Source organism: Montipora capricornis, chromosome 14 (assembly GCF_036669925.1).
Source record: "Montipora capricornis isolate CH-2021 chromosome 14, ASM3666992v2, whole genome shotgun sequence".
NCBI lineage: Eukaryota > Metazoa > Cnidaria > Anthozoa > Scleractinia > Acroporidae > Montipora > Montipora capricornis.
This window is the reverse complement of record NC_090896.1, coordinates 32,430,075-32,442,574: the sequence shown is the minus strand read 5'-3', so window position 1 is coordinate 32,442,574 and position 12,500 is coordinate 32,430,075. Positions and strand designations below refer to the sequence as shown.

General features: G+C 40.1%; 1 protein-coding gene across 1 annotated transcript in view; it reads left to right on the top strand.

Moving 5' to 3' along the window:
• Window positions 1-11,752, top strand: part of LOC138032911 (uncharacterized) — a 22,979-nt gene extending 11,227 nt beyond the window's left edge. Inside the window, exons 9-18 of the mRNA XM_068880623.1 lie at window positions 336-466; window positions 2,141-2,294; window positions 3,596-3,706; window positions 5,234-5,412; window positions 5,695-5,817; window positions 5,933-6,003; window positions 6,540-6,580; window positions 9,218-9,314; window positions 9,398-9,497; window positions 10,571-11,752. Of these exons, the coding sequence (XP_068736724.1) occupies window positions 336-466; window positions 2,141-2,294; window positions 3,596-3,706; window positions 5,234-5,412; window positions 5,695-5,817; window positions 5,933-6,003; window positions 6,540-6,580; window positions 9,218-9,314; window positions 9,398-9,497; window positions 10,571-10,576 (1,013 nt within the window). The 3' untranslated portion in view covers window positions 10,577-11,752. The remainder of the gene's footprint in view (window positions 1-335; window positions 467-2,140; window positions 2,295-3,595; window positions 3,707-5,233; window positions 5,413-5,694; window positions 5,818-5,932; window positions 6,004-6,539; window positions 6,581-9,217; window positions 9,315-9,397; window positions 9,498-10,570) is intronic.
• The last annotated feature ends 748 nt before the right edge of the window (window positions 11,753-12,500 follow it).

Below are 12,500 nucleotides of genomic sequence, written 5' to 3'. Positions count from 1 at the left end.
CGGAATTTTAACCACAACACAGGTGTAAAATAACGCCATATTCTGTTTCTCTGCTCTGCACGGCTCTATGCACGATTGCACGGTTCTATCGATCGAAATCTGCCAGTCGCTATTTTTCTTCGGCCTCTTCCCATAACTCCCCGCGCGCCCCACTTTATCCAGACGTCTTTCGCTTTGAAACCCGTTAATAGCGACTGGGTACGAGTCTGTTTCTATAGAGCCTCTCTACACGTTACTTTCGCCATTTATAATAAATTGTTAATGTATGCATAATTCAATTCTAACACTCACCTCACAGATCGAACAACTAACCGCTGTATTTTTTGTCTTTACAGATAAATTCCTTCTGAAATTGATGGTGACTATCGTGTTGCCATTTGGCTTAGTTATTCTCTTCATCACGATTGTCTGCATTAAGTTTGGACCACCTTGTAAATCTAATGTTGAAGACAAGTCTCAGATTGAGGTTAGTAAGGAATTAAGAGGTCTCCGACTTGAAATATCAATTATTTATAATAACCAATGTAATTCTAATAATTCTTATTATCATTATTAATCTTAATTTATTATAATAATGAATATTATAATCCGAATAATATTATAAATGAACAACTGGAATGGGAGATAGGATTGGAGTTTCAGCTAGTCATCAAATAATCATTCTGTTTTTAATATTTCATGCACGTCTCGCAGCATAAACAATCCTTCTCCTCGAAAAAAAAAACATCTAAAACGACAGCATCTTGAAATTTGGTGAAACGCAAAAGATGGACTGGTTCTGAAACTCTGGAGACTACAAAAGCTTGAACAGTGACATCGCACTTCGTGTTAACTTGACCGTGACCTTGTTGAATATTTTGTCCTCAGTTCACAACTGAGTTTTGAATAATTTAATCGCAACTTTTAAAATGCCCCTTTGACCAAAAAATCAATTCTTTTCTTTCTTTGGATTTCAAAACTGTGTTAACTAAATACTAAAGGACCAGAGTTTTAAGCCTTGATTTCAAAAAGACTCCATTACTAACTTCAGTTCTTGAGAGAGCTGGTTCGAGAAGAAATGACGTCAAAGGCTCACTACTTTAAGAACGCAGTGCGTGTGTACGCCGCAGAATTCATATGCAGCACGGGAGTTTTGGGCTTTCAGACTTTTAAACTCTCATTTTGCATATAATATGCTGCATTCACTCGTTGAAATTTTAAGCAAGTGAGCCTTTGACGTCACTTTTCCATGGATTCAACCCTCTGAGGTCCAATCGGTCAGTTTTGAACGTGAGTAATGGCGGACCATGAAATCCAAGAGTTACACTCAAAGTAAACGGCCTTTGGATAAAAAAAAAACCAAAGCTCAGAATTTTGCAAGTCAAGTGTTAAGCAAACACACTTTCAAAATCTGAAGAAAAGAAGGATTTGATTTTTTTTTTATCACAGGGGCATTTTAATGGTCTTTGCTTTAGAAAAAGGGTGTGGTTTGTGCATGGTCAGGGCCGAAAAAGCGAACAAAAACGTAGAACAAAGAAACTTGTCAAATTTCGAAACTATCTCCATATCTTAACTATGAAAGGAATTAACAGGTCTCCAATTCCAAGAATATATAATGAACATCTGGAATTCAGAAAAATGTGAGTCCAGATGTGGTTGAAGTTTTAGTTGGTTATTAACATTCTGTTTTTAATAATTGACGTATCCTGAAATTTGGTGAAACCTCGGAAATGATGCATTATTACTCATGTAGCAGATTACGTAGTGTCCGCGATTACGTAAGCGATTTTGTAGTGATTGTGAAGTCGATTGTGGAGCCGGTTATGTATCGATTATATGGTCTATCAGGTAGCCGAATATGTAGCCGATTGGAGGCGATATATGGCCGATTTTGTCGGCGAGGGTATAGCCGTTATATAGTCAACGATTATAGCTACTTCGTTAAAACCGGTAGTTTTGCCGATCGCTAATTTGCTCTGATTCAGTCGACCGTGTACTAGCTGTACTGCTGTATAATAATCGCTATACAATCAGGGCGCGGATGCTGAAAGTCAAGCATAGAAATAAAGATACAATTTTTGCAATTACTAGCTTTAGAAATACATATCCAAGCCCATTAATTGTTGGTTGTAAGACACCCACATACTTTTTTACTTTTTAGATAGAGTTGCCTTTGAAAGGCGGTTGGCGCGAGTTTCCAAGATCTCATATTCAACTCGAAGTGAAGTTAGGACAGGGCGCTTTTGGAGAAGTTTATAAAGGAGAGCTGGAGAATGAAAAGGGAGTGATAGCTTGTGCAGTAAAGAAGCTTAAAGGTAAAACTTGATCCCTTTGGAGCTCATATCACCTGACGTTATGTCCATACAAATTTTTTTTAACTTGGGCTAAAGGTTAGAAATTGGCCAAGAGCAGGAGCCCGAGGGCCGATTAAACCAAACCCCCACCACCCCACCACCCAGACTCTAATAAAACTGGTATTCTGGAAGTAAAAAAAACCATCCCTTGGTGGTCCACCCATGAAGGACGCCTATTACTCTATCCCCATTCGATCTTCGGATCGAAAATTTCTACGGTTTATCTGGGAGGGAGAGTTATATGAATTTACCTGCCTTCCTAATGGGTTATCGTGTGCTCCCCGTCTATTTACTAAAATTCGTAAGCCTCCTCTGTCTACGCTGCATAAACAAGGACACATAGTTGTTGCACATCTTGATGACCTTTACCTACAAGGGCAAACCTATGAGAAATGTGTCCAAAATGTTAAAGATACTACTGTCCTACATGTACTTGATAGATTAGAGGGTGTGAATGGGGTTAACCGACTAGCGACAAAGGGCTAGAAAATATTACTGACTACCGACAAAACGACAGAAAACTTACCGACTAGCGACAAAAAAAAAATGGGATTTACCGACAACCGACAAAGGTCGAAAATTTTAACCGACAACCGACAAAGTAATAAAATTTTAACCGCCAACCGACAAGTGGACCCCTCCCCCCACCCCCCCCCCCCCCCCCCCATTCAGACCCTCAAATTAGGTTTGGTTGTGCATCCAGAGAAGTCCACCCTCATACCCACACAAGTGCTTACTATCCTGGGATTTGCAATAAATTCAGTGGCAATGACAATACAACTCACCAGGGAGAAAGCTACCAGTTTACAAAATGTCTGTACTGAGTTACTATTAGGGAAGTGGCTAGTGCCATTGGGAAAATAGTTTCTTTTCTTCCCCCTCCTCCTGGAGCCCATGAGTAACTTTTAACGTGCAAATTGATGATGACTATCACCAATCAATCTGATGGTTGATCATCTGGAGGCTTACATATAGAGAGCTTAGAAGTAAGTATTGCAACTACCTTAATTTTGTTCTTTCAAAATCACTTAACACGCCGACAGCAGACGGCTACTAAAAGCATACATTGCATGAGCGGACCGAGAAATAGCTTTACAACACAAACTGAACCAAGAATACGGACTTTGTACTGAATAAAAACCACGGATTCCAGGGCAAAACGATTAACACAAATATGGATAAGCGATATGAAGTCACACCAATCTTTATGGAGTGCCGTGTTCTGGTTTTGCGATAACATCCTCCTTTCATTTGAATTACAGAGGGTGCCACAGAGCTAGAAAGGCGAGACCTTATAAACGAACTCAACATTATGGTGACAGTTGGTGAACATCCTAATATTGTCAGTCTTTTGGGGGCATGTACGGCAGGAGGTAAGAATTTATTCGTAGAGCGATCTTTAGTTTATTGCACAAACTAAAAGATAGGCAGGCAAACAATTACACAAATCTTTCTATTTTGATGCGGATTAGTGTCGCAAAATCAATGCTTTGATAAGACTGACAGTTGGGTAAGAAATGGACAATTAAAGGAAACCTCCAGTCCTTCTTAAGATAATCTTTAAACTTCGGAATCATTGTTTGTAATTTTCTCAAAAAAGTGTTCGTAACAGGAAAAAAAGAATTTTAGAATCGCGTATTCACGGGCGCCGCCATCTTGAATATCTAGATCTGTCACGTGTTACAGTTGCTTCCTCTGACGTAAGAGCTTTTGTTTAGTCTCAGATATTTAAGATGGCGGCTCCCGGGAAACTTGAAAACAAAAATCGGCGATTCTAAAATTCATTAATTTAAAATACAAGTGCTATCTTTAAAAACTGATTGTAAACATTATTCTCTATGGGTTGAAGTTATGTTTTTGTCGGAGGGGAGGTTGCCTTTAAACTTGTCGATCAAACGTAAGGCAAATTCATGAAGCCGGCGATAAGCGCGTGTAAATGGCTGCGAGAAATTTACAACTTCGCGCATTTCGGAACTGCAGTTTTCCTCTGTTTCAGATGGAGTCTTGATGCGCAAACTTTAAACAAAAATGTCATCTTCATTAAATGGTTTCGCACCGAAACTGGCTGTCAAACTTGCGATTCGGGAATGGACTATCGGTTTTGCTCTTAATTCTGACTGGCTAACTTTGTGGCACGTGATTTTTAAGTTCATGATAAGTTTCCTTAATTACAGGGGCCACTTTTCTACAATAAATACAGTAATGAACAAGAGGGAAGTGCTAAATAGGACTTATTCCGATTCGCACACTGTTGTCTCGCTTAAAATTCCTGAAAGTGGTTTGTTTGCAGACTTCCTTAAGCAACTTAAAAATGATACGTGTTCTCATGCGTAAGTTTAAATGAGGAGAGAGCATGTGCCAATACAGTCATAAAAATAATAAAAATAGCACTCCTAGTGTATTTCCTATTTCAATAAAAGCAAGTGACTCCTCATTGGCCGAAAGAATGAGAATTCTACTAAAATTTGCCGGGTTACTTAACTTTAAGTAAGTTGAGAAAGGAACTGCTTTCACAGAATTTTCGGTTGTCACTCGCTGAGCGACCTGAAAAACCACTCGTGAAAACACAGCCATTATTTAGCGCTCAGAGCGACTTTCGGGATTGGTTCAGAAAACAATGGATACAAAGAAGAATACAAAAGAAACAATGGTCTATGACGTTAAGAATAATAGAGCAGCGTCCTAAAGGTATTCAATGAAATTGGAGGTTGTATAGAGTTGCATCCTAACTGTGAATTACTGGCGTCCTTTTAGCACGCTCGCGCAAATTTTTGTCTTCTCACTTTAAGTGATGAATGTTAACGTTAAACATATCATTGACAATCTCAGACTAATTGCTCAGTCTTTCGCTTGTCTTAAAAGTTGCTAATTATTGACTTTGGTGTTTTTATTCTAAATAGAGCCGATACTGGTAGTTGTGCGCCTAGCGGAGAACGGTTGCTTGTTGGATCGTCTGAAGGAAAATCGTGCAAATCCATACGTCAATGTTGGAAATAAAAAAGCGACTTTTACCGAAACCGATAAAATCAAGATCGCACGAGACGTGGCCAATGGAATGTTGCACCTTTCAAGCAAAGTGGTAAGTGTCTATCAATTATGATGACGTCGAAAGTTCAGTCGACTTTTACTTACAAACGGTCGAAGGTGGTTACACTTCGTATATTGTGTCTTATGAACATATAGATTGTTTCCAATCACGTGATGAGATGGCCATATTGGTACACAAAAATAGCAACTTTTGTATTATAATAGAGTCAAATTCCCTACAAAAATTTGGCCTGCTGTGACCTCAGGTAAAACCATCTATTTATACGTATCAAATGTCGTCTATTGACTTTTCTTTGCCCTTGTTGATTCGCAGTGTGTTCATCGGGACCTCGCTGCACGAAATGTCCTCCTTGACAAGAATAATGTTGCCATGGTATCTGATTTTGGCATGTCACGTGATATTTACGAGAGTGGTGCATACGAGCATATGTCTGGGGTATGAGAATGAAAACTTGAATTAAATTTAAATTTGAGTGCCTCGATTGCTTTCGCATCACCAGCTCGTCGATGTGCATTTAATCGACAAGCCGCATGTCTTTTAACTTCCATAGGGTATGCTGCCAGTCCGCTGGATGGCGTTGGAATCTATAGAGGATTTTACTTACAATGTCAAGACTGACGTGTGAGTTTCATAACGGTGTCAAAGAAAAAATTGCATCCACTCATTCATATCACTGTTCATATCTGTATCTGCCGTATTAGTTTGTGTGGCCATCGAGTTTTTTGTTGGGGTGGCAAAAGGCGAGCCCTGACAGGGGAATATCCCTGATACCCCAAAATAATAAATTTGTTTCATTCATCAAGTCCTTCGCTCAAAAAAATGACCTGCTCCCGACTGAGTGACAGGAGCTTTATAGCCCACTTGGTAGAGCGTTGCACCGCCATCGCAGAGGATATGATTTCGAATGTCGTTGAAGCCAACCTGAACTTTTCAGGTGCCTGTAAGAGACAATCGCTTAACAAATTGTAAAGATAAATTCGAGGATCACTTCTCCATTTCAACCGCCAAAATGTTAAGAGGACTTTACATAATATATGTTAAGCCAGGATTCAGGTGGGCTAACCTCCTTTTTAGATTAAAGAAAAAAAAATACCAAAGCGGCGCTTTGACTTTGACCAATAGTTGTTGACGTGCGGTATAATTTTCATTTCTGTTAGGTGGGCGTTTGGTGTGGTGTTGTGGGAGATTGCATCTGGAGGTAATTATTTTTTTTCATTTCCAGGCAGAAACTTTTAGTAACATTAAGTACTTTGAAAAGTTGATTTCTCTACCGACGTAACCAGCACTGCGTAAAATCCCAAGGGTTCAGTGTCGGGTAATTCATCCAACTCTTCAGTTGGATTCTAAACATGTTCCGACCGCTGGATGAATTTGTTCCTGGTTGTCCCTGGTTCAACTTCTCAGTTGCACTTGTAAACAGCCCACTGGTTTGCCTCCGGCCAGTTGGGATTCTTAACAGTTGTTGTTGAAAGTTCTGTTCTGTTGTGATTGTGTTTCATTAGCCCTGTATTGTATTGTATTGTGGTCTGTTGCGCGTCTGGTGTTTTGCCTCGTCAGGTGCAAAACTCGCACGAGCACTTATATTCCAGTCAGTTTCGCGGGGTTAATTTCCTAACGCTACGATCCCTGGGTGAGACTTCTTCCATTTTTAAAAAAGGAGATGACTTTAAGAGAAGACCAGCCTCTGCAGTTTGTAACGCAACAGTTCTTAGAGACGTGAGTTATCCGGGGATTTGCTATGACCCTATTTGGTCACGTTTAGAGTACATAGAAATCTTTTGCTTTGCTGGTTTTTCACGACTCTAAAACGAGTATTTTTCACACTTAACGTTGCTTTTGGATGTAACGCGTCGATTGAAGTTATATATATAGTCTCAGATAATATTCTCAGCGTTTCCGGGATGTTTTTGGAACTAGAGGGGAAATTACACGCGAAATTCCCCCAAAATAGGCAAAGGAAGGCCAAGGCATTTGCTTGTTATAAAAGCATGTATATTATCATATTCTATCTTGTGTCGTTTTTGAGAAGTCTGTTGATATTTGTAGATATCAGGAAAGAAATGAGCTAAAACCAAACAAGTTTCTTTTGATTTCTGGTGAAACGCAAATTTCAGCCAGACCTATGCTGTTTGCTGTACGATAAAGGCGAAAACAAAATCATTTTCACTATGGACATAAAATCTTATACACCGTAATCCCCAACAATGAAGGCCGTCAAGCACTCAAATATTTTTTTTCAACCAACGTCCTGTCAAAAGACCGAGCTCGGAAACCTTATTCAAACCAAAACCGACTTCTACCCTGACTCCGCTGTCACCAAAGGCAAACATCGTGCCCAAGAAATCGATCGAGAAACCGCACTACAAATGTCACAGAACGAAGAAACCAACAGAATTCCATTCACCCTTACCACTCATTACCACTTACCACCACTCATTTCATTCAAACGCTACAAAACATAGGTAACTTTCTAGATAGGAGCGCATTCAAGTGTGACAACCAACCGGGAACTTTTTTAATGTACACGCACACGAAGCAAAACTTGTCCTTTTATTTCTAACATGGTTCTCAGGACCGAATCGATCCGTTAAATCAATGGCCACTTTACATGCATCTCTACAAATGTCATCTATTGCATAACCTGCACACTATGTAAGAAGACCTACATAGGCGAAACAGGGAGAAGATTGGAGGACCGCTTTCGCGAAGACCTACGAGATGTAGAAAAAAACACAGATGCATCAAAATTAGCCTGGCACAATTTTAATCTTCCTAATCACTCCCACCACAACATGACAATTTGCAGCCTATCTTTACACCACGGGAACACAGAGAGCCGTAAGAATATGGACCAAAAAGTCATCTTTCAACTAGGTACACTCTATCCTCACGGAATCAATGAACGCCTTTCATTCCATTGATTTATTAACAAATTTATGTTACCATATATTATCCACCAGTGGCAAAGCTCTTCGACACCCGCATAAAAACCAACAACACCCACAATTCCTCTATCCGCTCTGATGAGGGGCTCGCGCCCGAGACGTCAGCTTTCCAAACCGTTCACGGTGGTAATTCGACATTTATCAACACGTTTGATAAAACCAAATTTTCCAGTTTCACTCTACCACCGACGCAGCACCACAGTTTCATTAGAAACTAGAATTTATTTTCGTCGACGATTCGGCAGTCATTTCGATTTCTATTCTTTAAAAAGATAATATGGGATGCTCAAGGGGCAAATAAATTGTATTTTCCCCCTGAAAACTCAAGAATGGTTATGACTGGAATGGATACTCCAAAATAAGGTGAGAGACTTAGTTTTGTCGGTACATAAAGTACCAAACGATCCTACTAAAGTTTATGGTGTCACAAGAACAATTTATGAAAGCTAACCATTTCGAGTCAGCGCTTAACCCTAATCACTAGAGATCAATACCTTACCCAGCATCATTCTTTGCCTAACAGAGTGTTGTTTATCCGCCAAAGCGGGTTAACACTGAGGTTTTCAGGTATTGCAACATAACGTCCCCAAATGTTATCTTTGTATATGGGTCACGAAGCGTCTCACCTTATTTCGAGTATCTATCCCTTCCAGTTATAAACATCGCTTAATATATGATTGATAGCTACTGCAACAATATAATTCAAAATGGCTGCCGTATCGTCGAAGTAGTCTATTTCTCAAATGCCTTCTACCGCCACCCTTTCCCACCCAACCCAACGAGATATTGTTCGATAAGAAGTGCAAATAACCCAACCCTGTGTCACAAGTGGTCTTGGAGTACTTATTGTTGTTGCTGTTTCTAGTTTGTTGTTTTTTTCTTTCTTTGAGGAAAAATGCCCTATTCGGCTTTGAAAGGCCTCGAGATTTTGGACTTCTTAAACTCCGGACAAAGGCTGAAACAACCAGAAGGGTGCTCAGATGACACGTAAATATGCCAATTTCTTTTGTGATTGTGGGACAAAAGCTCCCTCAAAGTCCAATGCCAAACTTGACGTTTCTTTTTTTTAGCTATCAAATGATGGTGTCTTGTTGGAAGCAAGATCCCTCACAACGTCCCTCGTTTGGCGAGCTTGTAAAGATATTTGACCAGAAGTTGCAAACAAAAACCGTAAGTGATTGAAATGTTGCTGTAACACTCTTTCATTCCCATTTAAGCCGTATTCAAATGATAGAACTCCTAACTTCGTTGTCTTTGCGCCACTCTGCTATTTTCGTCCAAAAGCTATCCCTTAATACTCTTCCAGGCAGCCCAAGAGAGCAAGAGAGCAATTACCATACTCTTCCCTCGGACAACGCCTCGACGATTTCTAGTTCGCTTTATTCCTTAAGGTGATGCCCTTGTTTTACACCGCGCGTCTCGCGTAATTCGGTAAAAAACACTTAGAATAAAGGGCATACAGCGCGAAAATGAGCACGGTGACCCCATCTTTTCATTGCATTTTTAAAATTTCCTGTGTATGAGAATCAATTTTGCCAAGTTTGAAAAAAATCTGGATAGTACGTCATTTTTAAGGGAATTACCTTAACACACACGGCGCAGAAACGAGTTTCGTCGTGACCCGAGCCTTAAAACTTGACTTTGTTCGACATCAGTTAGCTCGCATTTTATCCAAACGTCAACGGCGTCACATGCTTGTGTCAAGTACAATACCGCCGCCTTCGATAATAGGAAGTTTTGTAGGAATTTGTCTCCAAATTGTGCCTTTCTCTAGCAGCTTATCGCTAAAAGGGAAACTATAGTAAAAGCTGTGACGAGAAAAAACAAATACGGTTTTGTCATCAAAACCTGAAATTTGGTGGGTTGTTTTGTGGAAAACGGCAAAAAAATGCAGTGAAATGGGTGCTACACGTGCAGCACGAATATTTTTCCATCCTTCTTGCTTTGTGGCGTTGTCGTTGCCGTAGCTATAGCTGTTGTCGTTGCTAAAGCAACGTCACTAATGGGGTAACCGCGACCTGTCACTACTATTCAAGATGGCGGCGCCCAGGAAATTTGAAAACCAAAACAAGCGTTTTTGAAATTTATTTACTTCAGATTACAAACGCTTTCATTAGAAAAAGTTGGAACAATTTTCATTGTAAATGTTACGTTTCGTGGTTTAAGATTATTTATGCTGTTTTAGTAGAGGTTTCCTTTAAATCAGATGTAAGGGTTTAATAATTTTATTTCTTCTCGTTTAGGCGTAAAGAGCTAGAACAAAGCAATGCCTTGGTTGAGACGGACGGCTTAAGTACACTAAACTACATTGTGACAGACTATCAGGAAAGGCCGCTCTACACAATTATATCTGTTTCCCTGACATACTTTCGGAATTCAACCTAAGAGACTTTGCTGACGCAGTCAATGGAGCATTCGCGATTGATGGATGGCGGCTTAGGTACCAATTTCGTTCCCAGAGCCCGCTTTTTTTTTTGGTCAGCACCAAGAACACGGACTCTGTTCAGGGCCAATTTATGCGCATTTATTTTTTCAGATTTCTGAGTCTGCGTAGTCGAGGCGGATATCCCGCTTTGGCCCAGAGTCCATGCTCTTGGTCTCTAATCTCTGCTCTTTCATGCTCTCTGGGAACGAGATTGCTTTGCCACTTGCTCAACCCACATCGCAAGGAACAACTGAAGCGCACAATTAACACGATCGCACAAGCTTTAGCCCTAATTATCGATTATCTCACAAATGATATCGCTCCATGAGATGGGGAAAGATGATACACAAGCTCGATAGAATTCTAGGAGCTCGAAGGAAGAAAATACGCGTGACTGAACAGACATCACATGTGACGTGACACAGATGCGAGGATAGTACCTGTTGTGCGTCATTGCTGTTACGGAAATACGAGTTAGACCTACAGTCCCAGACATAATTGTTGGGACAGTTCTGCCTCTTCCTTCCCTCTCAATGTTGGTGTGAAAGATTTTGTGACTGAACTGCGATAAACAACATTGAGAGGGGCAGGGAACGCACGAGGAGGGAACAGAAGATGTTGACATGAAGTGTCCCAACTATTTATGTCTGAGACTGTAGGTAAAAAAACAAAACTTCCTTTATCTTTGTCACTTTTGGGTGTAACTTTGGCAATAATGATAGGAAATATAATTTGCAGACCGGGCTATAACAGATCTTAGATTTTGGAAATAAGGTTCTCACTACAAGCAGAAACCACTTCCTCATTCATCAGTGAAATTTTTAATTACCGGTAGCCCCTTCAGCGACAACAGAAGTTCCATATGACGTCATGCCTGGTTAGCGTCATGTGAATCGAACAATCTAGGAACCGGATTATATAACAGATCTTTTGGAAACTACAATCAGCAACATTGTGTTTGAACAGTTGTTTTTAAGTGTAAAATAACAGTGTACTTTGAATCATGCTCTAAATTATTGATAAGACCCACCTGCCCCAATGTTACCTATTTGTACCTAAATATCCCGGGAGTCACGCCACAATTTGTACTAAAAGGGAAGGGGGAGAATTGGACTACCTAAGAAGACTAAAAGATACAAGAAATGCGGCATAGGAGGTAGAAATTGTCAATATGTCAACAATTTTGTCGCCGATTGTAGGTTCTCTCACTACAAGCAGAAACCACTTCCTCATTCATCAATGAAATATTTACTTCGCCCTTTCAGCGACAAAAGGCGTTCCTTATGACGTATGTCTGGTTCGCGTTGTGAATCGAACAATCTAGAAAAACAACTGCGAACACGAAAAGAAGGAGACACGAAGTGAAACGAAGACTAAACCTTAGTAACATTTCTGCAGCTTGCATTTTAAGAGGTAAATTCCGATGTAACACTGATTGATGGATTAATTTAAATCTAATCTGACGGGAAATTATGAAACTGCCGTCTACACGCAGCTGAGTGTCAAAGTAAGAGAAAAAGGCTGCATGGGCTTAAGTTGTATCAGTGCTTGAAGGGAGACACGGCTCTCGTAACAATTCGCTTTTTAATACTTCTTTTCACATTTCATTAATAACACTTCCAGTACTGCTTGACATTACTAAAGTAGCGAGTACATATTTGATATCAGTCCTCATTAAACAAGGAGACACTGGTATACTGCCGGTACATATTCCTCATAATGTCCCGTACGACTGAGTTTAAGCGTTG